Source organism: Aotus nancymaae, unplaced genomic scaffold, assembly GCF_030222135.1.
Source record: "Aotus nancymaae isolate 86718 unplaced genomic scaffold, 86718_ANA_hifiasm-v0.15.2.pri h1tg000019l, whole genome shotgun sequence".
NCBI lineage: Eukaryota > Metazoa > Chordata > Mammalia > Primates > Aotidae > Aotus > Aotus nancymaae.
In genome coordinates, this window is record NW_026988431.1 from 35,709,322 (window position 1) to 35,726,646 (window position 17,325).

General features: G+C 33.4%; 1 protein-coding gene across 1 annotated transcript in view; it reads left to right on the forward strand.

Annotated features, from left to right (window-relative positions):
- The window catches only part of SLC25A36 (solute carrier family 25 member 36), a 36,561-nt gene extending 20,709 nt beyond the window's left edge, over nt 1-15,852 (forward strand). The window contains exons 5-7 of the mRNA XM_012437130.3: nt 5,628-5,694; nt 8,556-8,845; nt 11,129-15,852. Of these exons, the coding sequence (XP_012292553.1) occupies nt 5,628-5,694; nt 8,556-8,845; nt 11,129-11,322 (551 nt within the window). The 3' untranslated portion in view covers nt 11,323-15,852. The remainder of the gene's footprint in view (nt 1-5,627; nt 5,695-8,555; nt 8,846-11,128) is intronic.
- The last annotated feature ends 1,473 nt before the right edge of the window (nt 15,853-17,325 follow it).

Genomic DNA, 17,325 nt, shown 5'->3' on the forward strand with positions numbered 1-17,325 from the left:
TTGGGAGTATGAAGTACTTAAAGATAGTTCTGTGAAAAATCATTTTTAACTGTCTATTTTAAAGGGAAAAAAATGCTAACCTTGTCACTTTAGTACACAAAAACACACTAAAATAGACTGTTAATGATACTGCCTGCAAGATTTTAGCACACCAAATAGCACTCACATTAAGGATTTATAAGGCAGTGTATACGTAATTTTTATTCCAAGTGACCTTTCAGTTCGTTTTGCATTTTATCTGTATGAACTCATGTTTAAGTTAGATACTAAAAATTTACTTATTAAAAGAAGAGTTTATTTGAAGTGGGTCTTTTTATTTGTTGTACTGCACACTATAGAATTTGTAAGCCTTTAAAATTGAGTTATAAATTTTCATGCATTAAAGTTTTTTCAATTGTGAGGATAATCAAATTAAATAATGTTGACTCTTAATGTTTTGCCTGCCTGTTTTTCCTCCTACACATGACTTTTGACAGACTAAGTAAATCTTAGCTATTGAGGGTATCTGTTTTCTTGCCTGTATATTTTGTTTAAACTAACTTGTATATTCCTCTGTATACACACCTAGACACAGATGTATGCAAAAAAAATTTATTACTTCTTTCTTTATAGTAATTCTCAATTTTTAAAAGATTTTATCTGGCATGTATATACTTTTATATACAACATTATAAATGTACAGGAAATGAATTCTGATTTTAATTGGATTATATATTCATACAGTTACTTCTCAGTTTTTAAAATACTTGCATTTATTGAATGTTTCCTACATACCTAGTGGGTTTGATTTGCTTACAGTATACACTGTTATTTTTTAATTTATGTTTTTCTATTAGACTTAAACTTCATTATAATAAAGGCTTTTACTCATTAAATACAGGTATTGTCTTGCATTTATGAAATATTTTTAAACAATATTTTATTTGTCCATGGCAGTTAATTCAGCCAGATGGATGGTTGGACAGATGTTTTGTGTGTTTGTGTGTAAACATTCTTCCTGTTTTTTGTTTTGTAGAACACAAGAAATTAAATACAAAATAATGCAAAATATTTCATAAGTATGGATGTGCAATATTACTGGCCATAGTGCAAAAGGTGAAAGGTACTATCGTAGCAATATATACTTTATTTTATTAAAAATTCATATAAATAGCTCCAAAATGAGGTTACTTGAATATTCTGTTGGGTTTTTTTTTTTTTTTTAAGATTTACTAAGTAGACTGATTGTTAAAGAATAGAAATTGTGTTTTCAGCTCCTTAATCATAGTAGATAATAGTGGTAGGAAAATGGGACATGATGATCCCCTCTAAATATTCCCTTTTGACAAGGTTAGCATTTTTTCTTTAAGGCAGAATTGATCTTCTTTTAGGTAAGTATTTAGATTCTGAAACTGCTGCAGATGGCAGGATTTTCAGTACTCGGTACATTTTTTTAAATGGCCCATTTTGATATTTCTTTTTTTTTAACTTAACATTTTCAAAAAAGTTAGATCTCACAGTAAATATTTCTCAAATCCTTCCAATGGGATTCAGTTTGTACACATGTTTCTGATGAGGTCACTGCTTGTTGTTATGATACAGAAAAGCCTGTGTCTATTTTAGGCATTTACTGTACATTTCTCCCGAGAAAAGAGTGAGATCGTGTCATCTCATGCTCCCCATCCGCAGGTCACTTCCTGTAGAAATATGGACTAACTTAAACCTCGTGAGTACTGATCTGAGCATCTCTTGCAGCCTGTAGTATAAGAAACACACCCTGGGATTTTATAATAGCTGTGGAATTAGAAGGCGGGAAATTAACTTTTATTTCCTGAATTTGTGTGTGCATTGCATATTTTATAAAGGCTAAGTCTGATCCCATTATAATATTCCTTCTAGAAGGAAGAAAGATATTTTTCAGTCATCATGTAATAAAAGCCTGGGGTCTTCAGCTTGGCCATAACAGCCTTGACCCCCAAAGAATTTGATAACTATATATATATGTATTGCTGTAAATGGTATTATACTATCTTAAAAGTTTTAGACAAAATCATATTTCTCTTTGCTTAGCATAACATATTTAAAAACCTAATACAATGCTTTCCATTCTTTTGTCTGTTGATACTTGGCTTTCTTAGAGCTTTTTTGCAAAAATAAATAAATAAATAAATAAATAGATTTTAATATCATTACTTTGCAAATAAATGCAGGATAAGAATATATGGGATCTTAGCTGTTTTAGTTTTAATTACTTTAAAAAGTAGTGTTAATACATTTCTCTTAGGAGGTTAGGTGGGCTTTGTTCTTACAGAAGTTAGTTGAAATAAAAAGTACTGAAAATGCAACACTACAGGTATCACTCACTTAATGAAACCATTTTCAGCAAGTTTAAGCAGAGTTTTTCTGTTAATCTGGTTTTTAATTGGTTGACAACTATCAAATGGAGTCTTACTTCAATAAAGCAAAACTTTTAAAATAGTTTTTTTTTAATGTTTTTTAAGCTTTCTAATATGCTAACCACCCTACTAACAATATGGCCAATATACTGGCACTTTGCTTTAACTGACTGTGGAACAATATTAGTTCTTCTTAACTTACAAATGGATCCCTCATGTCATCTTAAGTTCATTTTAATGTTTCACTGGGTGCTCAGAATCTTAATATAAATTAGCATGTTATCAAAATGTCACAAAATTAAAATGCAAAATAAAAAGTAATAGGCAATTTCTAAGTTTCAGGGGCACCATTCCCAGTATCTTTGTGTGTGTTCGTCTTATAAGTAGTAGGAAGAATGTTTAGCTTTGGCTAACCTCAAATTGCCTTACCATATATAATGCTAAGTTATGATAAATTTTTGTTTTATTCCATTGGCTTTATTTATTAGATTACTAGATTATATTTGTTAGATGTAATTAGCCTAGTAATGTCTATTTAGTTTGTTAAAGTGTCTTTGGTTAGGAGAAAGTAATAGCATAAAACTCAAGGACCTGAGTTTTAAGTGGTAAAAGGCTAATAGGGATTGTGCCTAGATTATTTATCTAACCTATGGTTTGCTAGCAGTTAGGCTAGTGTCTTTATTAAGAGCTAGCTCTCATTAGGAGAGTTGAGCAACCATAGTAAACATAGCTTGCTGATAATAGAAATTACATAGGGATAAGATGACATTCTCTCACTTACCTAAATTTTAATGTGTCCTGTTACATAGGTTAATTTGTGCTTGGAAATGAATTTTAGTTAAGTGAGAAATACCTGTTGTTTGCTTTCTGACATTATACTAATATGTACAGAGAATAATTTATAATTTTGGGATCTTTAAAAAGTTTTATTCCTAACATTTACAAAAATTTATTGTATTGTTGTAAAGTTTTTTATGTATGGGTTTTTTTCCAGCCTCAAAATCTTTTGTGACTTGGAAGAGTATTATGGACAGAAGCTTGGGTATTAACTTTATGTTTTTAGAAATAGAACTTTTATTTAAAAAAAAAAAAACTTAGGTGCTCATCTTTTCAAATAAGTATAATAAGATGAATGAGAACTTTTAACTAGATTGGCTGTTTTTTTTAAAAAGTTTGATGTAATGATTCCCATTTTTAAGCTTTTAAAATTCAATAAAAAGCAAATTGTTTTTCTTAAGATTTCTACAAAATGATTAATAAAAATTATTGTGAGTAATGCAGAATATTTTGTTGGTTTATGCTGCTTAGCAGCTTTTTACTAATAAACCCTTAATTTTGCTGTACAGACATTCAGCTAATACAAATATTTAAGTTTATAAAACAAGAATCATTAAATTGGAGTTTGACCAGAATATTGATGTCTGATTGCTTTAAAATATAATTTGAATATCCTAGCCTTTTCACTTAGAAAAATGAGGTTCAAAAGAAGAAAAAAATAATACTCTATAACTTTGTTCTCAGTTAAGCTAGAACCATGCAAGAAAAATATTTAAACTGGTCTGATAGTTTCATGTTTTTCTTTTCATTTCTTTTACCAAGAATAGATGCATGAAAAGAACCTTTTATTTAAAAAGATGTTCCTGGCAATCTGCTCAACACTTTAAATTTTATCAATTTAGTACCTGCTGATGCGTCTAAAATTGTTGGTCCCATTCTAGTTTTATACTTATGTATGTAGTATTAAAAGCACTTAAGAGAAATGTAGACTATGTAATCTTTACAAAAGTATTAAAGGAGTTATTTCAACGGAATTTTTACTCTATCTTGCTTACTAAATAGATTTAATTGGAGCATCCATCTGTGTAACATCTGGCTATTTCTACAGTGTTAAAACAGTGGGTTAAGGAAGTAAAATTTGAGTTAACCAGTTACTGACATAGAAAAGAACCTTGTGAGACCAAATTCAGCTTTGTAAACAATTTAGTCTAATTATTTTGCATATGTAGATAATACCTTTGAAAGCCAAGAAAGGTTTATGATTGGATCTGTATATTAATATTAATTAAAAACAAATTATTCTTAAGTACATTATAGCACTTCTGTTCCTGTAAGTACTTCATCTTAAATATACTGATCATAAGCTACCTTTATAAAAATAATGTGCTTGACCTGCTAGTATTTGATAGGAATATTAAAACAGTTAAGATCCTTAAACATTTCTACATATAAGTTTTTATTGAATTTAAAGGCCAGTTGAATAAATGTAGCTTAACGTGAGTAGTTATATGAAGTCTGTGTAAATTAAAACCCTGTTTTGTGTAGATACAGCAATCTTTGTAAGTCTCTGTATTTAGTGTGCTATTTTTCCATAGCTAGGAAGGTGGCAAGTAAAACATACACACTAGCCTAGAAACAGACTGTTCCAGGTAGATCTTAATTTACTACCTGGAATGAGCCATCTTAGGTGACCACCATTTTGCACCAATACTTAATACATAGTACTTTACTTTTAAAGTAAACTAGAGCTGTCTTCTACCCTGAGTTTCTTTCTTCCATGTCTATAAAAGTAAGAGGGAGCTTCCAATTTGTAATTTTTTGAACTTTTGAGTTTTTTTATGTGTTTAAGTAGATAAAAATAGGTCTGTCCTATTAACCCTAACAAAAATCTTACTTCTGTGATACCATTTTTAACAGTATTAGTAAGTATATATGTAGAAAGTATTCATGGACCAAACAACAGTCTTTTCTACTATATAATCAACTAAAGATCAAAATATTGGTAAAATTTGACATTTATGGAGAATTCATTTTGAATGTGGTGATTTGGGATGCTAATTGAATCACAGGTAGCTGTTTTTCTAGCTGGTTTTTAGGATCCCAAGTGCATGCTTTTTAGTCGTAGAATACACAAAATGTCTATGTGTTTGTAGAGATGGATTTCTGAATTCAGCTTAGACAGTAGAGAGTACCCTAAAGGATATTCTAAATTTTAAAAGCAATTTATATTCATTTTGCTCTTAAAAGAATCTGTTAGTTAAGGACAGAATTTGAGAATTCATACAGATTGGAAATGAAGACTAATGTTTGTCATTGTATGGATTTGTAAAATGAAAGTGTAACATACACACAAATTAATAGTTTAAATATTTATATACATTTTCTTTAATGTAGATTGATATAATTTTTAAAACCTTAAAGTTAATAGTGTATTCTTCATTTTTACCAGAGTTCATTTTAAACATGTTTGTTTAGGTTTTACTGCAATCACAGCAACCAACCCCATTTGGCTTATAAAGACTCGGTTACAGCTTGATGCAAGGTATGTTAATTCCTTAAAATGGTTAAAGTGGATTTAACTAATTTTTTTCTACAGATTTTTTTTTTCTTACCTTTTGCTGCTGAATTTGTTTTTTGTTGTCGTAGTTTAGTTTTGAAACTTGGGTCTGCCATCAGAAAAAAGATAATGTAATAGTTGACAATATGAGCTTTTCCAGGTGAGAAAAGCGTATTATTAATATGCGGTGGTGTTTTTTTGTTTTGTTTTAAAAAGAGTGGCTAGAAAGATTCCATAGAGAAAAAACAAGAAAAGAAAGAGATAAATAAACCCAGCCCAAAAGGTAATACTTCCCCTACATGGATATTTATACTTGGCCTCGCAGAAGCTAAATAAGCCACAAGGTCAGCTAGTCTAGACTGAATGTTTGAGGATCGTTGCTTAAATTTAGTGACCTTATGTATAGAGAACTCTAGGCTGAGAAATAGTTTGCGTGTATCATCTGTTACCACAGACCACTTTACAATATCAAGATTCATTCGTTCAACAAATCTGTATTAGCAGATACTGTTGTGTTTTAGAGATGCACTTGGAAACAGTGGGAACTAATTTTAAATAGAATAATCAAGGGATGGTTTTTTGAACCTGTTTTAAGCAGAGGAACCAATTGATGCAAACTTCAGAGGTTCTAAAGTGTAGGGCCTTTGGTGTTCTGGGAACTGAGAGTAGGCCAAAGCAGTGTTGTGTAGAGTCTTGCCATCTTAACTCTCCTATTGACTTTACAGTAGAGACTGGGGAAAGATAATACTTTTAAGTAGAGAGATGGTCCTATATTATATGTTACAATAATAATGGTTTTGAACTATTTTAGACTTTTAGTCTGGAGTAGGTTCTGTGTATAACATGTTTCTACTGTTTTTATATTTTGGTGTTTGGGAAATAGTGTTACATCCAATAGGTTTAAGTAAAACTGATCTAACAAATCATTAACAATTATGCCTGCTAAGATACCTGTTTTCCATCTTCTGTCATGTTGAACTATATACTGTTTGGAAACTTGAAAAGAAATATCTGATTGTTTCATCTAAAATAGATCTTTTAATGAAATCTTAAGGGTTGTAGCAAAACTCCAAGTTTATTTCTTAAAGCCAAATATCTGAAAAGTAATGGTAACGAAGACTTATTCCAAAGTTTAGAAAGTACAAGATGCTAGTTTACTATTGTAAACTACCAGAGTTAGGTTTCACTATGTTTAGGGTTGCTCTGTAAGGAATCTAGGAAAAGCATGACTTAAAACTCTTTTTCTTTTTTTTCTGAGATGGAGTTTCGCTCTTGTTGCCCACGCTGGAGTATAATGGCAGGATCTTGGCTCACCGCAACCTCTGCCATCTGGGTTCAAGCAATTCTTCTGCCTCAGCCTCCTGAGTAGCTGGGATTACAGGCATGTGCTACCACACCCAGCTAATTTTGTATTTTTTTTTAGTAGAGATGGGGTTTCTCCATGTTCGTCAGGCTGGTCTCAAACTCCCAACCTGAAGTGATCCGCCCACCTTGGCCTCCCAAAGTGCTGGGATTACAGGCTTGACTTAAAATTCTTTAATATTGTTTTTTTACCCACTTATAATTGTAGCACAAGCTAGCACAATTCTTATGCTTGTGAGGGTGGGGAATTGGTTAGGAATGGGGTAATAATGAAAGGTTGACTTGAAGATTCCAGTTTATAGGGCTAAGGACTGGGTGCAGTGGCTCATGCCTGTAATCCCAGCACTTTGGGAGGCCAAGACAGGAGGATTGCTTGAGGCCAGGAGTTTTGAGATCAGCCTGGGCAACATTGCAAGACTTCATCTCTACAAAAAATGCATGTCTGTAGTCCTAGCTACCTGAGAGGCTGAGGAAGGAGGATTGCTTGAGCCCAAGAGTTTGAGGCTGTAGTGAGCCATGACTGCATTACTGAGACTCCATCTGTTAAAAAAAAAAAAGAAGAAGAAAAAAAAAAATCAGAAAAACAAAAATAGGGCTCGTATGTCACCTTTTAGGATTTCTAATAAGGATCTCTAATGGCGGAAACTAGTTACAGTTGGTTATGTTTATCATTTATCTAATAGGTGTTCAATATCTAAAGACAATCAGTTCATAAAACTGGTGGAATCTGTAGCTGATTAGGTGGGTGTCGTAGTTGTGGTTTTATGTCAGAAACAAGTTAGAAATAATTTACAAATAGGTAAATTTTATATTTCTTTTGTAGGTAGCATTTAAACCTATCTCTTATAGATAAAGTCCTTTTGGTGGAACCAGTGTAAGGTAACAAATATTGTTAAAACTCAAAATTATATGCATGTGTAGGAGGAGATTTTGTATTCTATAAGAGTAAGTACTGCCCCCTTAAGTAGAACTAAAAAAAAATTGCCTTAGGCAGATTACTGAATAAATACTTTGATATTACAGGTTCTCATTCATATTCACCAGGGAGACTGACATGGCCATTGCCTTTAAATGATCACAGGGAGTTTGACTTATATTCACCCTATCACTTCTTGGGGAGAATATGAATGGGGTTGGAAGAGAATCCCTCATGTGCAGAGAATTTTAATTAATCATACTGCTTGCTTTATGATAGGCTATCATCATTAGTGTCTCAGTCATTCTATTTGTATTACTAAATGCAAAGGAAATTCAACTTACTTAGAACTAGAATTTATATCACCCATTTAATATGACAAATTTGGGACAAATGAATAGAAAATCTAAAATATGAATATTGTTTTAAAATTCTAATTTAATTCTTTATGAATTAAAGAAGGCCATTCTTTATTATTAGAGTGACATATTTTACCATACTTTACTTACTTTATTTAAAAACCTGTGCTATTTGATTTATCAGTGAGTTGTTTCTTTTTGCTTTTTAGGAACCGTGGGGAAAGGCGAATGGGTGCTTTTGAATGTGTTCGTAAAGTGTATCAGACAGATGGACTAAAAGGATTTTATAGGGGCATGTCTGCTTCATATGCTGGTATATCAGAGACTGTTATTCATTTTGTTATTTATGAAAGTATAAAACAAAAACTACTGGAATATAAGACTGCTTCTACAATGGAAAATGATGAAGAGTCTGTGAAAGAAGCATCAGATTTTGTGGGAATGATGCTAGCTGCTGCCACCTCAAAAACTTGTGCCACAACTATAGCATATCCACATGGTAAGAACAGTTGAGTTTATATGAGTAATATTCTATTAAATCAGAAATATTTTCCCACCCCAGCCAACAGCTCACTTATTAAAGATTTATAATTTTACTGCATTCTGGCATAACAAAATACAATTCTTGGGAATTCATAATGAAATTAAATCTGGTTAAGTAATGTAGGCTGTATTAATAGGTCAGTATTATGCTTGCTATCAAATAGCATGGTGGTGATTGAGCATGAGCTCTGAAGTCAGTCAGATTCCACCCTTACTCACTTCAGCTTGGTGACTTTGGGGCAAGTTTCTAATTTTTGAAAAAAGCCTATATGTACGTGCTATGGTAGATAGTTTACATACATTACTACTAATCTACATAAAAATTATCTATTTATTTTTCCTGTTATACTAGAACATAACCAGAATTGTTCTCCTTTTCAAATGGAGTACTGAAAAGAAATGTAAACATTAAATAACTTGTATTTAATTTGTAAACATTAAATAAGTAGGTCACGTACCTACTTAATGGTGAAACTCAAATTTGAATTAAAGTCTGTAATCCCGAAGACCAACCTATATTTTACATTGTTTCATGTTGACAGATAAGTATATGTTAATGATTTCTTTTTTTATTTCTGTATTTAAGTTTTTATAATAGCCTATTTCATTAACAGCTAGATAAATCACTTAAGAATTTATCTGCTACATGCTGAGGTTTTTTGGTAGCTATTTTTATTATTTTGTTTTATTTAAGTGTAGCTTTTGATTTTTGCGTATTTAAGATTTGTTTTTTAATGTAAGAGCTTCATTTTTGTTCGCTTACCTGATTAACAGTTTTCTTATCCATTGTATATCATATCAGGAAAAATGAGACAGGCCTAGAAAATGAGTATTTGCTCTAATAATAATTTATGAAACAAACTCTGACTAGGTTGGACTATGAACGTATCTCAATTTCCTGTAGGAAGTTCCTGACTTTTCTAAAAGAAGTCAAAATAGGACAGTATCAGCAATATCGTTTAGGTACTGACCTCCTGTGGGTGAGTTAGGATGGTGGCCGCTAAGGTGTAAGGGATAGAGTTTTGGAGTTTAAGCAGTCTTTTCCCTTGAAGTGAGAGGATGTCATTACGAGAAGAGGTACAGTTGATAAGATACTTTGTTCTTTTTTTTTAATAAACAGGATCTCACTCTGTCATCCAGCTTGAGTGCAGTGACATGATCACAGCTCACTGCATCCTTGAACTCCAAGGCTCAAGTAATCCTCCTGCCCCAGCCTCCCAAGTAGCTGGAACTATGGGCTCAGGCCAGCATGCGCAGCTAATTTTTTTTATTTTTAGTAGAGACATAGTCTTGCTGGGTTGCCCAGGCTGGTTTCAAACTCCTGGGCTCAAGTGATTCTCCCACCTCGGTCTCCCAGAATGCTAGGATTACAGGCATGAACCAAACAGGACATTTTGGAGTTAAATACATAAATGGCATGAATCTTTAAGACAGAACAGATTTCAAGTAGATAGTTACAATTGCTGTGGCTTGTTTTAGACTATTTCCCCAAGCCCATCAGGAATATTTTGCTGAAAAAATTTGAGAAATCGTGGATGTAAAAATAGTAGTTAGTTACATAGGAAGCTCTGAATTCTTGTCCCATTCTCTACCCTCAACTGGCCAAAATCTCTCAGTATCTCACCTTTTAAAATGAGGAAAAATTGTACTGACTAATCTTTAAGGTTCATTCAGCTTGTAAAAATTCATGATTTTTGCTTATTTGATTCCCAGGCTGGTTTTATAGCTGGCAGCTAGTGTTTTGAACATTTCCAGCTTCTTTGTCCACATGATGTTTCACATTCATGTATGTGGACGGTTTTGAATAGATTATTAATGCTATTGTTTCTTTGGACTTTTACTTTTTAGAAAATCTTTTCTACTTGTTTCTACTATATTCTTTTCATATTAATCCTGGATGCTACCTCTGCTCTTTCCTGCTTCTTCACCTTTTTCTCCTTCTCATATCTGTCCTTCCTTTTATCTGTTTATCTAGCATATAACTAATACTTTTGTTTTATTGTGCCTTTTTACATTCAAAGACTGTAAAGTCTTATCATTAATGTACATGATTTTGGCCATATTAGAAGTTTGGTGTTACTATAATGTGTCTGGTTGCAATAAGCTACACATTGGAAGCCACTCCTTTTTTATCCTGAGCTTACATTTAGACTGATAAATGGGATGCGCTCAGTTATAAGAAGAGTATAAAGATGTTAATAATGTTTAAGTAAAATGATTTTATTTCTTTCCTAAACAGAAGTTGTAAGAACAAGACTACGTGAAGAGGGAACAAAATACAGATCTTTTTTTCAGACACTATCTTTGGTTGTTCAAGAAGAAGGTTATGGGTCTCTTTACCGTGGTCTGACAACTCATCTAGTGAGACAGATTCCAAACACAGCCATTATGATGGCCACCTATGAATTGGTGGTTTACCTACTCAATGGATAGCAGCATGAGAGATGCTGTACTACAATGAAGGAAGACCAAAAGATGACAGTGGACCATGGAATATGGAAGCCAGCATGGTGGACAGAAGAAAAATAGTTTGGGAACATGTAACTATTCTAAGTGGAAGTTGTGTTGTAGGAATTATAGTAATCACACCATATTACTTGGCCTTTCAGTAATGTGAAGAGAAAAAAAAAAAAAAAAAAAAACCTCAGAGCCTCCAAGGAAATGCCTTTAGAAGGACTCCTCAAAATTGCCATTTTCTCTACCATGTCCACTGGACACAGTTGTGTTTTGTTGATTTATGGCAGTCTTCTAAACAAAGCCATCTTTAATTATATACTGTACTGTAACTCTCCAAAGATAGTATTGGCAGTCATAAATTTGTAACTTCCGGATTTTCTTTAATCCCATTAAAATAACAATCACAGTGAGATCATCAGTAGTATTTTCACATTTCCCTTAGAGGACCTGGCACAATATTTTTAATTTAATTATTTGGCAGTAGTCACTGTTTTTGACAGCCAGTGAACATGTTCAGCATTAAAATGTTTCGGTTGCCACTGCTAACAGGTGCTTGTTGTTTAGCTTAATGTGGATATTTAAATTGTTAACATACCAAACACACATGGTCATAGTTTGGGACAAAAGAGTAAAATGTTGATTCTCGGCTATTTCACTGACTGCAGCATGTCCTCATATCTTCTCTGATTTTATGGTACGTGAATGAATGCAGTTATCTTTTCAGTGACTTACTAGTTAATGAACTTGAATTATCACCTGTTTGTCATACTTAAGAATTGTTTACATAAAGTGTAAGATTTTTCACTTTTGAACTTTTCTCTACTTGCTTTCACATTAAGAGTTTGAACTTTTGGATTTTTTCCCAGTCTATATATAATAGATTACATTTATTTTGTAGAGAAAATGGTAATTTAAAGTTTTGCCCTTTTAAGGTGACATTAATATTTGGGACAGTATAAATATTATAGACAAGGGCCCCCCTGCTATTTGCTTCAGCAGATAGTGACATTAATTGACTTCTAGTTTTGTGTAAATGAACAAACTGCTTTTGACAAGAAATTTATTCTGTCCTAGTTTCCTGAGTGGTAAAGCATAGAAAGATTCAAGTTCATTTGGGATAAATGGGCTAAAAGGATGTAGCTTTAAAATTTTGCTATTGAGTCAGCTGTACCTTTTTAATACTTTAAATGTGTTACAAGTATGGCCCTTATAAAGATGTTTGCTATAATTCTGTTAAAAGACTTCGCCTATGCTATACTGGTGTATAAGAACTGCTACGATTAAACGCCAGTGTGGTACTCATTTCAGTATACCTGAACTGTACATTTTGTGCAATGGCTTTACCTTAAAGAAGGACTCTTTGTGAAAGCACTTTGTGGCCTTTTTGCGGGGTGAGAGAGTAGGAGAGAATTCCATGTTAATATTTCTTTTTAGAAAAACATTGGTGTGTATTAGGCAGGAACAGTGTTCATAACATTTTTCTGGGTTTTAAGTACGTTGTTTTGGAGATCTTTAATATAAATGTTTTAGGTATCCTGTACCCTGTAGTGCCCCCAACATTATAGAATATTGCAGCATGTTATTGCAAGCTTTCTCTGCTGTCACCAATGAAACAGTGCCCTCTTAAATTCCCCCACCTTAACTTCCTTGTGGTCAACAGTAACTGGATGTTTTTGAGGTGCTCAGTTGGAATAAAAATATTCCAATCTATTTGGAGACCAAAGGCAAAATCAGTTTTCTGACCTTTGGAATTATTAGTACCTTTTATGGTAAATTTCAGCTTGACATGTATTATGAGGAACATACTAAAAACACCCAAAAATGGGTTTGTAACAAATCTGTAGAGAAGGTCTGAATCTATCATGTTCGCCTTTTCAGGTGCCATTTCTACTGCCTAATACAGTGCCATTTGCCTTGTGAAGACTCATAAACATTCGTTGTGTTGAATGTAAGATAGACTCTCCCTAGTCTTACTGATCTCAGTACCCCACAAATGATTAATGATATGAAAACCAGCAGCTAAGGAACATCTTATTATTTAGTTGTAGCAAATTTATAACAAGTCAAGTGTCCTTCAAGGATGAACATATATTCTATTTCTATTTGTATTTAGCAAATAAAACTTATGTTGACCTTTAGTGCATTATATTCAGCTTTTAAAAGTATTACGTATGTACTGGAAAGAAAAGAAATCTTAGAGTCTTAGACATTGTTTATTTGTGCAACAACTGGAAAGGAGCAATGAATTTTATTTCAGTTGTAGTTTTCCCTAAGTACAGTATGCCATAGTTTACTTTATGTGTGACAAAGAATTCAAAAAGGAAAATTGTATATAAAAGTTGTATATAAAGTTTGTCTCTGAAATATTTCTTTGAAGTTTTTAAAAAATTGGCTCGTTTAAAAACAAAAACATATTCAAAGCATTGGACTTTTTAACTTGTTTTCATCTGTTTATCATAACTTTTATTTCTGTTGTAGAGGTAGTCTACATTATTTAGGTCGTATGTACTTTTAAATTTCAGAGTTCAAATCTGAAGGATTACCAACCCTGTGATTTTGGGGTACCATGCAGTGCTTTTAATCCTAGGAAGAAAACGATCACCGAAAGCTGGCTTGATTCTCAATATGGGACTTTCCAGAACCATTCTTTCTAGATGGGCCCCCCCACAACGGATTTGTAACTTTGAAGTCAGGATAGAATTAGATTATCTGTGCAGTAGCATTATTATGCTATGACCAGCAGAGTTTGGGTTGGTAAAAATAATGTTTATTACTAGATTACAGACACTTCAGCATTTTTAGATTGATTTTAAATCACTAAAAATATTTATTCAGATCTGAAGGATTTAAGTGCTAGAAATCAGTCCATTTCTTACCCTTCAACAATGGTCCATGTCTGCCTTCTGTTGTTTACATGCTCTTCTACCCACACCGTTAGTACTCTAGGGACCCCCTTTGCAGCTGATAAATAAAGTTCAGCCTTTTTTCCTCAAATATTTAATGACTTTAACATTCCTAAGAATATAGGTATTTCTCAATTTAAATTGGATGAACTTTAATATATAAAATACAACGTACAAACTTTCTGCCCGCTCAGATCTCTTCCCCATCATGTGCTTATATTTCCCAGTAACCTACACACTGATTTTCATGCTACTCCTTGTAGAAACCAAATTCTAGTTTGACTCAGCTTTTGTGTTCATAAACTTTTTGGAATGTCTACCCCCTGTGTATGTGAACAATGATGACCCATCAGTCATAGCTAAATAATGAACTTCAAAAGTGTTTAACTTTTGACCATTCATGTGAGGTTTGCTATCTTGCATTTATGTACATGGCTGTAAATTATGTGCATTTACTCTGTATTTATGTTATCTAGCTGACTTCTACTTGAATTGTTCACATTTTAAAAATTAAAATATGCTTATGAAAATATAGTGGTTTTTTCTATAATATGTCAACATTTTATTGAGAATGTAATCACACTTAGGATTATCCTATGTGTCGAACAAAAATGCATTGCCATTTTTATTAAGCTTGTTTGATTCAGTCAGCAAACCTTATCTTGAGCACTTTGTATCTATTAGACTTGGTGATGTCTATAGGACCCAAAAGGTCAAATAATCTAACTCCCTCATGGTGTGGTAAGAAGTCTTGCATACCTTCCGCAGGTTTATTGACCTTTATCCAGCGCTTTTCGTGTTTTAATTTCAGCCTTTGTGAAAGTTGATATTAAAAATACAGAGGGAAGAACTTGTTAGAATAACCAAATGAATCCACATATGTTAGGTGGAATTACAATTGACACAGATAAAATGCTGTGTAGTGCCTACCCTCTTTCCATTTTGTCTATTTTACTTAAAGTTTTCCTAAACTGTAGTTAGCATCAAACATTGCCCAGTTTTGTAGGTGAGGAAACCAGGACAAAATGTGTATTGTATCTCAACATTAACATAAAGCTGAAATTGTTGGCTCTACTAATAGTACTCTGCACTGAAGGCACTGGCAAAATAATGGTTAAGATTGATGTGATTGAGCACAAGTGTTCCAAGTTGTGTGTATGTGTGTGTGTTTATTACTGAACATTGGGAGCCGTGATAGAGGTAATTCGTGAGTTCATGATTTATGAGCTTCTAGTGTGACATCTATACAACTGATAAAACTCAGGCAAGCAAAGTGTAATTAAATGATTCCTCCCCACCGCCTTTTTTTTTTTTTGAGACGGAGTGACTTGTTGCCCAGGCCGGAGTGCAATGGCATGATCTCAGGTCACTGCAACCTCTGCTTCCCGGATTCAAGCGATTCTTCTGCCTCAGCCTGATTTCCCTTTTGTTTTCTTTCTGTTTGCACTGTATAAGATCAGCTGACTGCCTTAATATGTATTGAATCAATTCAAGATTTATGTTCATAGAGTGCTGTGTTTATACAATGATTTCATGTGATTTCTCAATAGCCTATAGATCCAATAAATAAATGACATACAGAGGAATATTAATCACAACTGGACTTTGTGACTTGGGTGCTCTCAATCTTAGTCCTGTGTTTTTTATTTACTACATAAAAATTCACCAGCACTTCACACTAGGATGATGTTTTAGAAACTTTATTTTAAAGGAAAGCTGTATAGAAGTTGGCTCTGAATGAAACATTAGGAATAATAAGCAATAGAGTTGAATACATAAGTGAGAACAGTATATGAACTGTTTTGAAGCTAACGTCTATAGACCTTAGATTACATCCTGAGACCAGTCGGGAACCTCTCATTTTTTTTTTCTCCCAAAGAATATCTTACAAAGTCAGACTTAACAAATACTAGTTTGTCTTATGTAAGTTGCTCTTAATTATACTGTCTGTGAGCCTCGGGAGTATCAGAAGATGATATGTAATCTCTGAAAGTGTTGTGTCAATTATTTTAGCAAAATCTGGTAGCAGGGAGAAAGTGGCATTTTAACTAGATGTTGAAACATAAAAATTTACAGACTGATATGGGGAAGGGCATTCTTTCTTAAAGATTAGTGTTTTAGCCCGAGTAAGGAAAAATAACCCATTTTCTTTTCTTCTCTCCTGGGAATTGACTCAAAAGGTGTAACTTTATTGAGATTTTAAAACCAGGGATAGACCAGGATTCCAAACCCAGTCTAACTCAGGAGCTTATCAAATCCAGCCAAGCAATTTAGTACTAGACCCCTGATTTTCTGTTTCCCAGTCCCCTCCCTGCTCTTCCAATGCACTGCAGAATTCCTCCTTGAGGCTTTTCCTTGTCAAGGATAAACAGCCCTAAGATTCTTCGACCATTACCTGTGAATCTTAGCTTTTAAGTTTCTCCAATATGATCGATCTCCTTAGTACGAACTTAACTGAGGTGTCTTTAGTCACCCAGACTATTTGATCTATGCTTTCCTAAATTAGATACTGATTTTTAGGGTGTGTTTTTTGTTGTTTTCCTAACTTGCAAAAATTGTGCTAGAGCAACTGGACGTCAATATGAATTAAAATGAAGCATTATTTCACCCCCATGATCTAATCATCTCCCACCAGAACCAATCACAGATATCATGAGAGAGACTGTGGATATGGGCAAAACAGATAGGGGCTGAAGAGTTTTAAGATACAGATCTTGGAGAAATTCAAGAGCGAATAGACACCATGTCAGAGGAATTAAGAGAAGGTGACGACAGAGATAAGTGCTTCCAAACCAGTGCCAGATGATAAGAAGATGGAGAGGAAGCAGTGACAGAAAACAACTTGACATTAAACAATCTGGCAGAAGGATTCTGATTATTCAAGACTACTTTTGACTTCTTTTACAACATGGACCATTCTATGATACTGGCAATGAAACCAAAGCAAAAGGTGAAATGAGAATTGGAACCCGATATAGTTAGGATATTTGTGTGCTCCAAATCACATGTTGAAATTTGACCCCTGGTGTTGAAGGTGAGGCCCAGTGAGAGGTGTTTGGGAGACGGGGGCCGATAC